The sequence below is a fragment of the Fusarium oxysporum genome, chromosome I, assembly GCF_013085055.1.
Source record: "Fusarium oxysporum Fo47 chromosome I, complete sequence".
Classification (NCBI taxonomy): domain Eukaryota; kingdom Fungi; phylum Ascomycota; class Sordariomycetes; order Hypocreales; family Nectriaceae; genus Fusarium; species Fusarium oxysporum.
In genome coordinates this window covers 5,891,558-5,906,976 of record NC_072840.1, presented here as the reverse complement: position 1 = coordinate 5,906,976, position 15,419 = coordinate 5,891,558, and the positions used below count along the sequence as shown (strand labels likewise).

The 15,419-nt window shown below is 49.8% G+C and overlaps 7 protein-coding genes across 7 annotated transcripts; 3 read left to right on the top strand and 4 right to left on the bottom strand.

Annotated features, from left to right (window-relative positions):
- Positions 1-517: 517 nt before the first annotated feature.
- On the top strand, positions 518-1,070 carry FOBCDRAFT_213558 (uncharacterized protein). The gene is made up of 3 exons (XM_031194832.3): positions 518-678; positions 725-844; positions 895-1,070. The coding sequence occupies exons 1-3, from the start codon at positions 594-596 to the stop codon at positions 906-908; spliced, it is 219 nt and encodes a 72-aa protein (XP_031029570.2). The 5' UTR covers positions 518-593; the 3' UTR covers positions 909-1,070.
- A 149-nt stretch (positions 1,071-1,219) lies between these two features.
- On the bottom strand, positions 1,220-1,654 carry FOBCDRAFT_195841 (uncharacterized protein; the record flags this gene model as incomplete). The annotated part of the gene is made up of 1 exon (XM_031194834.2): positions 1,220-1,654. The coding sequence occupies one exon, from the start codon at positions 1,652-1,654 to the stop codon at positions 1,220-1,222; it is 435 nt and encodes a 144-aa protein (XP_031029572.2).
- A 1,715-nt stretch (positions 1,655-3,369) lies between these two features.
- FOBCDRAFT_195840 (uncharacterized protein) lies at positions 3,370-3,903 on the bottom strand (the record flags this gene model as incomplete). Its single annotated transcript, XM_031194831.2, has 1 exon — positions 3,370-3,903. The coding sequence occupies one exon, from the start codon at positions 3,901-3,903 to the stop codon at positions 3,370-3,372; it is 534 nt and encodes a 177-aa protein (XP_031029569.2).
- Positions 3,904-5,450: 1,547 nt separating this feature from the next.
- On the top strand, positions 5,451-7,533 carry FOBCDRAFT_213556 (amidohydrolase 3). The gene has a single exon (XM_031194830.3). It carries the CDS (start codon positions 5,766-5,768, stop codon positions 7,368-7,370), a length of 1,605 nt encoding a protein of 534 aa, XP_031029568.2. The 5' UTR covers positions 5,451-5,765; the 3' UTR covers positions 7,371-7,533.
- Positions 7,534-7,999: 466 nt separating this feature from the next.
- Positions 8,000-9,737, top strand: FOBCDRAFT_256339 (major facilitator superfamily domain-containing protein). The gene is made up of 2 exons (XM_031194829.3): positions 8,000-9,265; positions 9,312-9,737. Exons 1-2 carry the CDS (start codon positions 8,075-8,077, stop codon positions 9,660-9,662), a joined length of 1,542 nt encoding a protein of 513 aa, XP_031029567.2. The 5' UTR covers positions 8,000-8,074; the 3' UTR covers positions 9,663-9,737.
- A 269-nt stretch (positions 9,738-10,006) lies between these two features.
- Positions 10,007-11,859, bottom strand: FOBCDRAFT_284837 (Alpha/Beta hydrolase protein; the record flags this gene model as incomplete). The annotated part of the gene is made up of 3 exons (XM_031194828.2): positions 10,007-11,047; positions 11,094-11,511; positions 11,558-11,859. The coding sequence occupies 3 exons, from the start codon at positions 11,857-11,859 to the stop codon at positions 10,007-10,009; spliced, it is 1,761 nt and encodes a 586-aa protein (XP_031029566.2).
- Positions 11,860-12,238: 379 nt separating this feature from the next.
- On the bottom strand, positions 12,239-14,138 carry FOBCDRAFT_213551 (major facilitator superfamily domain-containing protein). The gene has a single exon (XM_031194827.3). It carries the CDS (start codon positions 14,054-14,056, stop codon positions 12,359-12,361), a length of 1,698 nt encoding a protein of 565 aa, XP_031029565.2. The 5' UTR covers positions 14,057-14,138; the 3' UTR covers positions 12,239-12,358.
- Positions 14,139-15,419: the final 1,281 nt, after the last annotated feature.

The window sequence follows — 15,419 nt, the reverse complement described above, 5'->3', positions numbered from 1 at the left end:
TTAATTCTCGGCTTGGACGTTGCTTCGGCTTGAGATATCGGCCTCAAAATTGTGTGTTGTGTTTGATGTCGGGTTGAAAATAGAGTGTTGAATGTGGGGTTCGGCCTGAAAATAGAGTACTCGGCTTGACTTTAGCGGACTCGGCCTGAGATTCGTGGACTCGGCTTGACAATAAGTGGCTTCGGCTCGAATTCGAGCGACTCGGCTTGGGAATAATGGAGAGTCGGGCTCGGTACCCACTTGGTTCAGCTCGGCTTACAGGGGTTTATACTTCTTTTGGCACGCCGAGTGGTAATGCAGAGTGCGGAATGTGTCACACGGAGTCGAATTGAAGCCTTCAATCATGCAGGGCTGACAAGGTGTGATCCATTTCAAGGGCGCTGAGATGTCATTTTTTAACGTTTGTGACTCAATCGATTGATGGTGTGTAGAATCTATCTCGAGTATAAGTAGAAGCTGTGTCCCCGAGGTTTGAGGCATCAGAATAAGATACATCAGCATCACTACAGTCTACAGTCTACAAGACATTTACACTACACTCAAAGAAGCACTCTACACTACACACTTATATATCAACACACAACAACTTCACAATGTCGAACCCTACATACAAGAACGCCAACGTCTCTGAGACAACTCTCGTTGACACGACAAAGCCTTCAACAAGTACCAAGCCTGGTACGTCTCATTCGCAACCTCTCAATCACCTTCACTAACAAGACAGGTCTTGAAACCACACCATATAAGCCTTCACTCAAGGAAAAGATCCAGAGGAAGCTCGCAGGCTCAGTCGACCCTACAAAAAAGCCAGCCGACCCCTACAAGTCATGGGAAGCTCGATCAGGTCAGCAAGATAATCACTAAGTATAACGGCTAAAGCTAATGCGTTCCTAGTAGCACTGCTCTAAATGGACCGAGATATGACACCGTGAATTTTAGCTAGAGATTCGGACGTATGGGAGCACGCTATGGTTGAACTTGTCTTTTTCTTTTTTGTTGGCTGGAGATATCCCTGTATCAGAATGAACTGATCTGTCGCTTTTGCCTTATGATCTAATAGAACACTTTGGTGCTTATTCCCATTCCTTCGGTCCCAACGTCAGCCCCAACTGTGAAAGTAAGCCATGACTGCCGCGCAATGTCGGCAGATGCGGGCGTATACAAGCTCCAGTAGCGTAATCGGAAGTATCGGGATAAGCGCGCTGATCCGATTCTTACTTCACTGCGAGTCCGAGGCATCCTTTCTCTTCGAGACCTCCCACTCCGCGCGGTTGACCTCGCCCCTTGTATAGATATCGCTCTGATTGGTCCAGAAGTGCACACGGCTTCCAAAATGGTGTCGCGCAATGGAGGCGATCTCCTTTATGCTGTCTAGCGTGCCGGCGTCGAAGACGCTCGAGGTGCGCAGGCTGAGGAACAGATCGCAGTTGTTGGGGTTAGCGGGGATTCGCGGGTTGTTGGTGAGCACGAAGTGGATGAATCGCTTGTCGAGGAAGTTGGGGAAATCGGCGTCGGTGGGGAGAACGAGGAGGCGGGATTCTTGGTCGGTTTTGTAGACGGTGGTTATGTCGTCGAGGAATTCGGCGTAGCGGGTTTTGTTCTCGGGGGTAGGGGGGAGAGAGGGGAAGATGTCGAAGCCGCAGTCGAAAGACATGATAAATGTGTTTATTGAGGCGAAGGTGTGTGTTTATGAGGATGAAGATGGAAGAGATGTTGTGATGGAGAGTTGAGATGGAGTTGAGGGGAGATGGAAGTTGATGGCGAAGTGGTTGAGCAGCATTGCTTCGCGCTCCTGCCTGGCGCTGGCAACTGCGAAGCTGTTTGCTCCAGTATTTATGCACACTTTTCTCTTAGTTTCGAGGCTTAAACAAACGTCTTCTTCATTTGATCAGACTCGCGCCACTCTAATCTACAGATCTTGCTTCAAAGGATGAACCATAAATTAAGCATCGTGAACAAACTTTCGCATCTCCATATGTTGAGGACAAGACCAAGAGACTTGCATGTGTGATTAAGTTGCTATACTAATAGAGATAACCCCCTTTCTACTTCTTTTGCACGCAGGTATTATGTAGTGCTAGTCGTCTGCCTCCCGTTTGTTTGCATTGACGAATGACGACAAATGAAGTTATCACGAAATGTGTGGATCCAAAATCGGGGGCTGCTTGCGAGGTGCACAAACGTATAACCACACATTCGCAAATAAAATGGAGGCAAGATTGATAGAAATGAACGGTGCAGCATTGCTTGAAGCTCTCAGAAGAAGTAGTTCGCTGGGTGCGAACCACAGTTGCATCTCGAACAAAGGCTCTTCATCGTTACAACTTTGCAAGCATATACACCACGACCGAGTCCCGGCTTCCATCCTATGATCAACACATCTAGTATATAGTATTTATTGATCAAGTGGCTAAATGTATGTGAAATTGTGGTATAGAAGGGTTTGACCTACTTCCTCAATGGGCTCAGCCTGCTCCTCTCGTAGAGTTCTTGAGTAAGCTACAACTGGCTCAAGGGATATCCCGCGAAGGACACTTGCGTGAAAACTAGATGGGAAGTCATCGAATGGCTCCAAAGAAGGTGGCATGAAGTGAACAGTAGCGCACAGCTTTGCTGACACCCCAATGCTACCGACCAGCATCCTTCCGGAGCCATGAACCTGGTCAGACCTTTGCGCCCCAAGGGTGACACACACACTGATGATTTCTCGGCTATTTCATGTGAGGAGATGTAGGGTTTGGGCCCGAGTACGTTCCCGAGCAAGGGGTTCATGCCCAGCTGTCCATATCTGCATTTATAGAGATGATCAGCGAAGTGGTGTTCGGAATTGCTGGTGTTAATGTCAAATGCATATTTTGGCTAAATTAGTCGAGTTTGTGTGTGTTGAAAGTCTTGCGTGATCCGATCTCGTGCGCCCCAGGACTTGGGTACCACGTTGTAGAGTACAAGTGTACGGTTTACGCTTCGTCCAACGGGACCGCAAGTCTAAGTTGAGAAAGGCGTCGATGTCAAGAAGAAGCCCGATACTGATGTATCTATACTCTGTTCAATGGCCCAGAGACGAGCCCTTAGACAAAGTGATTACTGACAACGAACTTTAGAACTCTAAGAGCTCTCCGCCAAGAGTTGCAGTCTCCAGTCCCTCGTTCAACAACACAAGGAGAAACATCTTATTACTCTGACAAAATGGCCCTGTCAAATGTAAGATCAAGGACCGCCTGTAGCTTTGCTATCGCAGGAAGAACACTTGACGACTTAACATCGTCTTTCCCAGTGTTGTAAATTGCTGCTTCACTGGGAGACATTCTTAGAGTTGACGGAATTCTGTTCGAAAGTGACCGAGTCATATTTCCTGTTAAGTAAAGATTGCTAGCCAAGCAAAGCCAGAGCTCCAACTTCCACAACGTTCTCTTCCTCCGGCGTTTCCACCACCGTCTCCGTCACCATACTATTCGGAATCATAGCCTTACACAGCTTCCTGACCTCCTCTTCTGCCTCCTCAACAACTGTAGGTGTATAGTACCCATTACGCCTCATCCTATGCATCTCATTCCAACACCTAACCCTCTCCACAAAATACTCCTTCGCAATAAAGAACACTTCCATAATATGGGAAACAGCTACGTCTCGTGGTAAGCCACCGTTTCCGAAGCTGAGGCGGAAACTCAGGAAGTAGTTGCAGTGTTCAGGATTGGCGGGAATTTTAGGATACTTGGGTAACGTGAAGTAGTAGAAGGCGCTGTCGGCATCAGTTATAAGGAGCGGGTTGGAGATGGAGGGATGATTTCGATGGGAGAATGTTGTTCTGAGGCGGGAGAGGAAGAGGGCGTAGTGGAAGTGGTTAGAGGGCGTTGGGGGGAGAGGAGGATAGATGCTGAAGCCGCATTCGAACTCGACGGTCATTTTTGGAGTTGGGCTTGTGCTGTTAGTTATACGGCTGATGAAGAGAATTAGAGCGCTTACGGGGTTTAGTATAGGGGCGATGGTCAACGGCTGGCCTTCAAGCTGCAGATGGAGACTCGATGGCTGACGAGACGGAATAGGGGGTCACTGGCATCACTCAACCTGGCAGGATATCAGGAATTATACAGCAACCTTCGGGGTTACTGTTTTGTCGACATTGTCGTCTGTATAACGTGATATGCCCGTTGTCAGGTTGTTGCAGAGCCATCTCCGCATTCGAGGTTGTTGTCAACCCATGATGGTCTTTGTTCAGACAAGATGAACATGTGACTTCTTTGAGGTCAATTCGACATCTTTTCCGATATAAAATCAGTGTAATTATAAGTATTAGTATAAAGAACTCCGCATTGGGAAAACTAATTGACTTGTTGCGTGATCGTGACAGAGTTCGTGAAGCAAACTTAACACAACAACAGGCTTGTCCACGATATTAATTTTAAGCCCCACGATCGTTCAGCCAATAATGTCATAACTCAAAACGTAAGAAAAACATCTCAGCTCTTCTCCATCCTCTCATGAACCTCTCTCGCTTTTGCAAACTCCGAAGTCTCCGCCAAAAAAAAGCCCCAATCGTCCATCATATGATAGTTACGGAGGATGTCACGAGGTTCCATACGTCAGAGCGAACTTTCCCATTGACTGTTTCCATGGTAATGTCAATGGTTTGGATCGTAAAGATCGGTGTATTTGAGGATCGAATGGGCTCCCGGGGAGAGGAGATAGGATGTGTTGTGAGAGACTGAACTTGATGCTGTGACGATGTGGTGGCCTGCCAGGGAGGTGAGTTGGACATTATGAGCTCCCGGGGCGCCTTACACTCCAGTGATGAGCATTTGTCGCCTAGAACTGTGCTTTGTCCGGGCCGTTGGGCTCTGGACGAACTGCGGGGATGAATAGAGCTTGCCATGCTGTAAGCGCACTAAGAGGAACTGTTACTGTTACACTCAGCCCACGACAACTTCTTCATTTTAAGCGCAGCTTCACTTTCAAGGCTGGCAGCGTGCTGCAACCACCTCACTCCACGCGCAGTTCTCACCATGTCATCCCCTTTTACGTACAGGATTTAACTTGGGCTCCCCTTCGACATGCTCACCACCAGCGAAACCATGCCTCAGAACATACTGCTCTACACGGCATGTCTCAAGCCACGCTCATTCATCGCGTGGAGCAGTCGTAGGATGTACGCTGACAGGACCAGGGTTTATTTCCGGGAAGGGTACATCTTTGTTTAGCGTCAGAGACGACGGTGGAGGCGAAATACCCAGACCTCGGTCTTGGAAGAACTGATACGAATTGTGTGCATTAGATCAGATCAGATGACGTTTAATCTGATAAGATCATCTCGGTGAGCGATTTTCACGGACCCGTTGTTATGAGGAAAGCAGCCAATTAGACATGAAAGTGATGACAGGTTAAAATCAAGGGTCCCCACGAGTTCAGGGCCGGTGCCGGACTTGATGATGCCGAGGTTGTACATGAACAATAATCTCAGACATGAGCATGCTTTGTAATTATATTGTAGTGAAGATCTTTGCAGAGAAAAGATGCTTGAGTAAAGGGCCTATCAGTAAATACCATATCAAACTGCATGCATTGTCTCACAAGGGATCTCGACGACATTGGACGGCTCCTCACCCCACCATCAAGCCCCGAATTTGGTGATAGGCACATCTAGCCCACTTGAGTGGCTCCCGCATGGACGCGGCCCAAATCAAGAGGCCCATGGTTATATAAGTACCTACCTACCCAATGCGCTGCAAAAAAAACCTGTTCTTGCTGATCACCCACCGAATTTCTGCAGTATGACTCTTTTCATCAATGGCAAGATCCTCTCGAGGACTGTCGCCAGTTTGGCCGACGAACCTACCTTTGCTGAGAGCATGTACATAAAAGACGGAATCATTCAGGCCGTCGGTACAAAGGACGATGTGGAGGCGAAAGTCACAGGCGATGTTATCACGCAAGATCTCGGTGGAAAGACGGTTCTGCCGGGTTTTGTAGACGGGCATATGCATCTTTTACTTCTGGGCCAGTCGCTGAGAAAGATTGCGCTGGAGGGTTGTAAGAATCTGGAGGATATTCTTCACGAGCTGCGCACGTACGCAAAAGCGAATCCGGATGTTCCGCGGATCATGGCGAAGGGATGGATGCATTCTATGACTCCCGACGGTGTGACGGCCAAGATTCTTGATGAGATTGACGAGAGGCCAATTTATGTTGATACAAAGGACATGCACTCGACGTGGTGCAATTCAGCGGGCCTGAAGGAGATGAAGGTCGCTGATCTGGAGGATCCGCCGGGTGGCATCATCGAGAGGGATGAGAACGGTAAACCATCTGGTGTTCTCAGCGAAGCGTCCATCTTGTCGATTGTCTGGCCTACGCTTGCGCAGCTTGCGTCGAATGAGGAGCGGATCGAGTGTATGCTCGCTGCGTTTAAAGCGTACCATGCGTCAGGATACACGGGGATTATCGAGATGGCGATGGATGAGTACAGCTGGGAGAGTCTTGTTGAGCTGAAGAGGAGATATCCCGATGTGGCGATGCGTGTTACGGCGTATTGGATCGTTAAGCCTGCTGGTACGGTTGAAGAGCGCACGCGGCAGGTTGACAGGGCGATCGAACTTGCGAAGCAGTATAGTCTGGAGAACTCGCCTGATCTTCGTATCGCGGGTATCAAGATCATCTGCGACGGTATCATCGATGCGTGTACGGCGTATCTCTCAGAGCCATACGCTTCAGTTGCGTCACCGCCGCCGTTTTGGTCAAGAGAGGATCTTGAACCTGTTGTTAAACAGGCAGCTGATGCGGGAATCCAAATAGCGCTTCATGCTATTGGCGATGCGGCGATTCATATGGCGGTTGACATGCTTGAGAAGTACGGCAAGCCAGGTGCGAGACATCGAATCGAACATCTCGAGGTCTCATCTCCCGAAGACGCACAACGTCTCGGCAAACTAGGCCTCACAGCTTCCATCCAGCCCGTCCACGCCGACCCAGCCATTCTGCGCGCATGGCCGCGTCTCATCGGCTCCCGCCGCGACCGCGCCTTCGCATACCGTGAATTCGCTGACTCAGGCGCTCTTCTCGCTCTCGGCAGCGACAGTCCCACGGCACCTTGGAATCCCCTACACAATGTGTATGTAGCTGCTACACGACGCTCAGCGAGAGAGCCAGAGTGTGAGGAGGTAGTGAATGAGCATTTTAAGCTGGGTGTTTGTGAGGCGATTGTTGCGGGCTCGCAGGGCGCGGCGAAGAGTGTTTTTCAGGATGGGAGGGTTGGGTCGTTGGAGGTGGGTAAGTTTGCGGACTTGGTTGTGGCGGATATGGAGTGGGATAGCAGGACGTTGTTGAAGGCGGAGATTAGGGAGACGTGGTTTGCTGGGAAGAGGGTTTGGAGCCTCTGAGGTTGATTGATGGATTGTGAGCGTGGTGTTGGTGGGTGTAGGGGTTGAGGTTTGGGACGGGAGTACAAAATGAGATAGACAATGTAAATGGTGATCTTAAGACTGTTCGGCGAATTGAGTACGGTGAGAGCTGATACTGCAGTTGCTCATCCTTGCCATGTTACATCGACTGTCCCTGAAAATGTTCAATGTTCAACTATGTTCACGTATCTCTTCGTCATCTTCTTCTCCTCAGATCAAACACCACTCCCTCACTCAATCAATCAATGACGCATTCAACCTGTCCCTATCACAACAATCATCTGACCACTTCCTCCTCTATCAGATATACAACATGCCAAGTTTATCTCTCTACCCACGATATCTCCAAACCTAACATCCTATCTCCTCTTTCGCTCCCAATTCTAGCCTCCGCTTTCTCCACCGCCCTCTTTTTCCGCGGGAAAACATCTCCCATCCTAGCCATACCCAACTCCATCAGCTCATTCCCCCGCATCCCAGTTTTTAGTTAACTTACCTATCTCAGAACACCCTAGCTAGCGGTATCTCAATGCCTCCACTCAACTTATCGCAACTGCTCCACTGATACCCCGGATCATGAATCGTATAATCGCCCCCGGGTTCAAAAAGGCCGCTCAGTCGCTGTTGTTTTCACACAGCAGGACGAGAACCATCTCCTCTGAACAACATCTTATAACTTCATCATGGCGGATACAAAGAACGATATCGAGGTGGACAAGAAGATCATCCCTCTTGACCACGACGACGTCGAGGCTGATATCAAGAATGGCACAGTAACTGACCTCGATGAGGCAGAATTGTTCCTCCAGCAACATGGCATTGCTCACTCCCGCCTAAGCGAGCTCATGGCCGATGAAGAAGCCCTCAAGAAACTCCGCAAGAAAGTCGACTGGTCGCTTATGCCGCTTCTCTGCGGAACATATCTTCTTCAATATGTCGATAAACAAGCCCTCGGATACTCAGCCGTATTCGATCTCTTCTCAACAACAGGCATGACTTCAGACGAATACTCGTGGATGGCGTCCATCTTTTACTTTGCATACCTCGTCGCTGAGTGGCCTGCCTCGTACCTCGCACAGCGTTTACCAACCGGCACCATCGTCAGCACATTCGTCATCACCTGGGGCTCTATCCTCTGCCTCACAGCAGCATGCCAGAACTTCGCCGGCCTCGCAGTCTGTCGCTTCCTCCTCGGCGCCTTTGAAGCTGTAATCACACCCGCCTTCATGCTCATCGTCTCGCAATGGTTCCGCCGCGAAACACAGCCTGCGCGCGCAGGTCTGTTCTACTGCTTCAACGGCTTCGGCGCCATGTTTGGCGGCATTCTCTTCTACGGCGTCGGCCAGGCGAAAGGATGGGATGTCTGGCGGACTATCTACGTGCTATGCGGCGGACTGACTATCTGCTGGGGTGTAATCCTGTTCTTCTTCCTGCCCAACAACATCCTCACTGCGAAGCGGTTTAGCGTTGAGGAGCGTGCGATGCTGATTGCGCAGAGCGCGAGGAATAAGACGGGTGTGTTTAATAGGAAGATCAAGTGGAATCAGATCAGGGAGGTCTTTGTGGACTCGCAGATCTGGCTGCTGTTCTTCTTTACGCTGCTGAATGAGGTTATTAACGGAGGTATTGCGAACTTTTCCAAGTTGATCGTTAAGGGGTTCACGCATGATGCGCTGTTGACGACGGCATACGGAATTCCGTACGGTGCTTGCAACGCGATCTTTATGTTTACGGGACCGTATGTTGCGTCCAAGTTCAAGAATGTGAGGACGATTGTTATGTGTGTTTGGCTTTTGCCGACGCTTATTGCTGTTACGCTGTTCTGGCAACTTCCTCGCTCCAACAAGGGCGGTCTTCTTGCTGGGTACTACATGGTATGTCCTCAATTACCCTCGATCTGAACCCTTTCTAACTGTTTAGTGCGCTTCTTTCGTCGGCGCTCTCATCGTCGCTCTTCAAATGCCCGCCTCAAACGTCGGCGGCTACACCAAGCGAACTACCGCCACAGCCTTTGTATTCCTCGCCTACTGCATCGGCAACATCATCGGACCACACGGCTTCATTGGCTCCGAAGCACCAATCTACCAGACTGGCTGCAAGCTTATTATCGGCTGTGTAGCAGGCCAAGTTGTCATTGCGATTGCTCTTCGATTCGTGCTCATCCGTCGAAACCGTCTTCGTGATGCTCAAGGCCCTGTTGTGGAGGATGAGAATGCCGTGTTGCAGGATCTCACTGACTTTGAGAACCCCAACTTCCGATACTCTTACTAGTTATGGGAGATGTTTATGATGTCATGAGTATTGTTTAGTTAGTGTTGGCTATAGTCAATTGAAGCTTTGGTCTTGGACCCTGTATACCCCGGATTCGGTGATGACTCGGGAACCTGTGCGTGAAATCTGGGGTATCCCACTTTGGCGTTACTTTTACGTAAAGGAGTTGACGTAACCAGGTGGTTATGCAGGATGCTAGGCTATTGATCCCGCGGTTTCTTGGCAAGACGGGGTAGACATGGGCTAGTCAAGGCGATGTTTGTTTCTCCGGGCATAATACATATTACTTGGTCTACAGAGTCATGTACTCGAGGTCAACCGTTTAGTTTCATTCAATGTGATCTCTAGTCCTCCCACTTGGACGAAACCCTCCACCAAAACTCACACTGCTCATCTCCCCATGTAAACTCAACCAACTCAGCTGCCTTTCCAACCCCCGTCCCCCCAGCCCTCTCATCATTCCCCCTCCCAAGCAACATCGTCTTTCCCTTCCCATCCTCAAACGGGGTCCACTCCGGTCTATGCGAAAACCTTCCCTTTATAGCATTCGGATTTCCTTTGGTGATGAAACTTGTGCAATACGCGTGGAACTGTCCAGAGACTTCCCTCTGCGCAGGTGAGATCTCCCGAACTTCTCGGTTAAACGTCTGATATCGCATTTGATCGCCGTGATTGGCGCCAAAGAGGGCGGTTTTGTTGAGGGCCCAGTGGTATAGATATGCGGGTTGAGCGTTGGAGTGATATGTGGCCCAGATTACGGTTTGGCGGACGGGGCATGTATATGCGTAGTGGCCGTATGCTGTCTCGAGGCGTTTGTACTGGGATCCTACGCCGGGAATACCACGAGTGTCGAGATGTGGTGAGTCTGGGTTTGTTGAGGGATCAGGATACAGCTTCTCAAGTTCCGCAACTTCAGTGGGTGTAAGATGCGGTAGAAGCTTGCGAAAGAAGCCTGTGAAATCTTCAGGTTTATCGGCTTTTTGGGGGACGTAGAAAGCACCCTCGTTCGCCGCTGAGCCCGTCAAGATAGGAACTCTATGGAACTTGCCAGACTTCCATGCCTCGATAGGTCGTCGTGAAATGACGTCTCCGTCGATGACAGGCTGCCATGCCCAACGAATAGAAGGATCTGAACGTTTAAACACCTCTTTTCCTGCTTTGTCCACAGTTTCTGAAGGGAGTCCTCGGAGACAAGTGAGGATCTTGGGATCTTTGAGGTTCTTGAAGTGTGAGCAGGGTGTCAGGTCGAGAAGTTCCCGGAAGTGCTGGGTGTTGAGAGCAGCGTTTGGGGGGTGGACTGCACGGGCTGTATGAGCTCCTGAGTCCATGATAGCTTTGTGGAAGAGCTTCTTGGGCTGATTGATGTCCATGATGAGATGTCCAATCTGTAGTTGTTAGTAATGGTTTGAGACAAAAAAGGAGGCCACTTACACCATGAGCTGCAGCGCTCAGTCCCATGATGGTAACATCATCAGGATCGCCACCAAAAGCAGCAATGTTCTCTTGAACCCATTCAAGCGCGACATACATATCCTTTAGACCAAGGTTCAACAGACCTTCGTTAGCAGTCAACTCAGTATTCAGTCCACCGAATACACCAATGCGATATTGCATGCTAACAGCGATGTACGGTTCTTCTGAGAAAGCAAGCATGGTATGCGAGTTATGCATCCTTGCAGCACCGCGATTGAACGCCCCTCCTGGAATAAGAACAGCGACGGGAAGTTTCCCCTTGCTTGGTGTATGGCCTTTCTTACGCCAGATGTTGATGGTGAGACAATCCTCTGATTCATAGTCTGGACCGAGGACGGGGTCTTTGAGGAAAGGAACGAGTTGTATGCCAGGACATCTTTAAAGGTCAGTATAAACTTCAACATGATGCTTTGTGAACTCACCTTGGCCCTAGATAGTAAGCTTCGATTGTCTCATTGCTCTCACCCACTAGCTCAGCATGTCTGAACCGTCGTTCACCAACCGGAGGCAAAGCATACGGAATTCCCATGAATCCCTCCAACGGTTCAGGAAACGTCCCGTCATCAACAAACTTGCCAATAATGTTTCCCTGCTTGATCCTCACAGAAGGCAATGCCTCTGGTCCAGAACGCCCAAAGACATCAGGATACGCTGTAAACGCAGCAGCCAAGAGGACAGGCAACGCAGCCAACCACGTCCACGAACTTCCCTTGCGTTCAACCATGTTTGATTATGATAACATCCAATCTTGACCCATACTACCTACACGATCGTGCTATTTAGATGACAGCCATTGACACTTTTCCGTCGGGCGTAACGTTCAAGTTCTCCGGATTAGTTCCCCGAGACTTTCCTATCTGGATGATTTGCAAGGAACCAAGTGGGAACGCCGATGCACAGAGTTTAGAGCTACGGTTGTTAAATTTGAGATCCGTGCTGATCGGCTACTAAGCTTGGGCTCCGAGACGATAAGTTATCAAGAGAGGGGGAAGTTGGCCGCGGGAAACTTGTACCCTAGTCAAATGATAGTGGTGGAGTTTGATCTGAAATCCGGGGTAAGCTGCATGCATGCAGGGAGCTTTGACGAACGGAACAACGGCAGACTAAGGAACGCTATGTATTCAATGATATCAGAAATATGCTGCTATGAGATGAACTAGACCGACCCACGTATGCTGTCTATCCAAAACGCCAAGACGATGAGATGCCGAAATAATAACATGCTAAATCACAATTCCACGCTGCGACCATCCACCTCTACCTTTCCAGGCCCAGATCAATAACCCAACAGCAACCCACACAGTAACAGTCTCAGCCCAATAAGTCGGAGCATAGCACTGTTCACCATAGCAGAATAAATCACCACGTTCTTCACTCCCAGGCGCAGACTTTGAGTTATTCGCGCCGTTCTGATACGTCGCTGAGTAGACGAGTCCCCAGAACGTAGAGCCTGCTGCGGGAAGCATACCGATGATGCCGAAATTCGTAGCAAAGTTCTCTACGCCCCAGATGATTGTGACGATCAAGGGCGTGAGACTGAAGATTGCGCCGTAGCCTGCGCCCACAAGACCTGAGACGAGCCAGAATCGTTCAGCGTGGTTTTGGACGAGGCCGGATGCGAGGATTAATAGACCGATTGAGAGGAGTGTTGCGAAGAATGCCATGAAGGCGACGCGGGAGATGGAGAAGCGGTTGCTCACTGCAGAACGGGCATGCGGTGCTTGAACATGCTGTGTCTGGGGATATGGTGCCAGAAGATCTGTCAGAGTTCCGATGAAGATACGAGAAGCAGTATTGGTGACGCCAAAGATGGACACATGTGTCGCCGCTGAAGTGCGATGGCTTAGGCCTTCCATCTCAGGCGGTGTAAGTGTACCGATGATTGTACCCAAATTATTGATAAAAGCCTCGCCTGGTCCAACGATCAGAAGAAACGCCAGAGCAAATGGCCACATGGTGCGATCAGACAGGAACGAACGCGTTTCAGCGTTGAGGACCCAGTTCTTCTTCCACTTTGCATCGTCTTTCGACGGATCAAGTAGTGCTGAGCCCTCCGTCTCATCACCAGTCGCACCGTAACTCCTCTCGGACCTGCCAAGTAGAGAGCTCCCATCAAGTAATCCGCTCTGCTCCAGCTCCTCAATGGCCTCGTCGATAAGCTCGTCTTCATCCACGACACGTAATGTGAACGTGCCCAGCATACCCATGGAAAAGGTCAGAATGGCAAGGAAGAGGAAGAAGCGGAATACGTCCAAGTCGCCCTTGGACCCGTCTGGTCGCGTCTCAGTGAACAGACGAGTTCCCGCTTGACTCAGCCACATGGGACTCAATCCAAAACAAGTAATGGGCGTAGCGAGCGCCAATCCTCGATAACGACCTTTTCCAAAATTCTTGGCGCAAGCCGACACAGAAGCCATGTAAAGCGAGCACGTCGCGATTCCAATGCACACAAACGCAAACATCAAAAACGGAACGGACCAATCTCCATTGACACGATATCCCGGATGGCTGCGAAACTCCAGATCCAATTTTCGATAAACGCCCGCTGCGATGCCATATCCGCTGCCAAAGAGGATTCCTCCCGCCAGCGCAAGCGGTTTTAGCCCAACGCGATCGCAGATATACCCGATGAGCGAAATAGGAAGGTACAGCGCGACAGAGCCGGCGATAGCGACGGCGTTGACCTGGAATTGGGTGTAGTGTAATCGAGACTGGAGAAGAGGCGCGTAGAGGGAGAATACGACGATGGAGCCGCAGGCGAGGGCTATGATGTTTGCTGCGATGAAGGCGATGAAGCGGAGGGCTTGTTTCTCTTTGTTTCGTTGCGCGCGGGAGGATGAGTCGGAGGATGAGGCGTAGGAGCTGTGGGTGGAGATTTGGTCGGCATGGAGGCGCGTGTCGTCGGGGGTGGGAGACGACATAATGATGCGGTTGAAGGATGTTTGAGGAGGGAGGGTTTAGGGAAGTTTCATGGTTGAAATAGATAGAGTTGGTGAATGTGAATCACGTCAGTTGGGACTGGTCCATCGCGATCCCACGTCATGGGTCATGCTTCGAATCTTACCCCACAATTTTGTGCCGAAGTCGGACAAAATTCCGGATCAGTCAGAGGCAGACACCGTTATCAATCTTATCAAATTTGATAGACTTGATCACGGGCTTCATCAAACTGCCTTGACTTTTGGCTCGTTGAAAACTGATTCATGTATTTCACCGGGTCAGACATGGAGTAAGAAACATCATACACTAAATCACAGCTGATTCACGGGCAGTAAATTTGGAACACATGTCTCAGTTGTGCAGTTTGTGATACAGACTACCCTAGACAGTTACGAACAACAACGGGGCGGACTGTTAAGGGCAAGGCATAGCTGAGACGTGTATGTCTTGTGTCTTTACAGCAACGACTAAGGTGAGCGAAATTAAATTGATCGTCCGTCTGATGAAGACGAACATCTGGACGACACTGAGGAACAGCTGCACATCATGTTCGCTTCAGGTCTTCCATCATCCCTCCTTGCCACATGTAACCAGGAGGATTTCTCCAACGATGAGAAATTGACATGACATGACTGAAGGCGACCAACATTTTCAGTAACGAGCGCATGATCATCAAATCTGGCCAGCTTTTCAGCACCAGTGGAGAGGTATCAGGTTTTCGAAATGGTGTGTCGTATCCTGAATCAACAAAGATGAAACAAGCTCCCTCAATATTTCATAATCGGAAAGCAGGGGCGCTGGCGGAGGAAAAAGGGAGTGATCTTGGGGCGGCGGACCTCTGAGAGCGGCAGGCTTCCGGTAGTCACCACCGTTAATGGCTTTAAATCCTCCCTGCGGTCTTATTTGTGATCGGTGTTGGTGCGGGATCTTTGTTACTTGTTTCGCTGCTCAACTGTTGCTTGTGGCCCGGTTAGTGGGAAGTGAACGAATGGGTACAGTGGGGGGATATGAAGTGTTGAAGTACTTGCGAAGGATCGGGTACTCTTTAAGGTTGGGTTGGAATCGTAGTTATTGGAGATTTAAACACTCCGCCGGGCTTCTTCAGCCGTGGCAGGACGGTCTCGCGGCACATATTATTGCGAGAAGGCTTAAGTGTTCTGTGACCATTCTCTGAGAAGAGTGATGGCAAACTGTGAACGTGGAAGGGGAGCAGTTACCTATCACTGGGTATTCTGCGTCGATGAGGAGCTGCCGGGCATGAGATATGAGGTAGATCCACCGCTCATGTTTGAAGGTGATGATGAACATGTCCTGCATGGAACCATTAGATGTTGTACAACATGA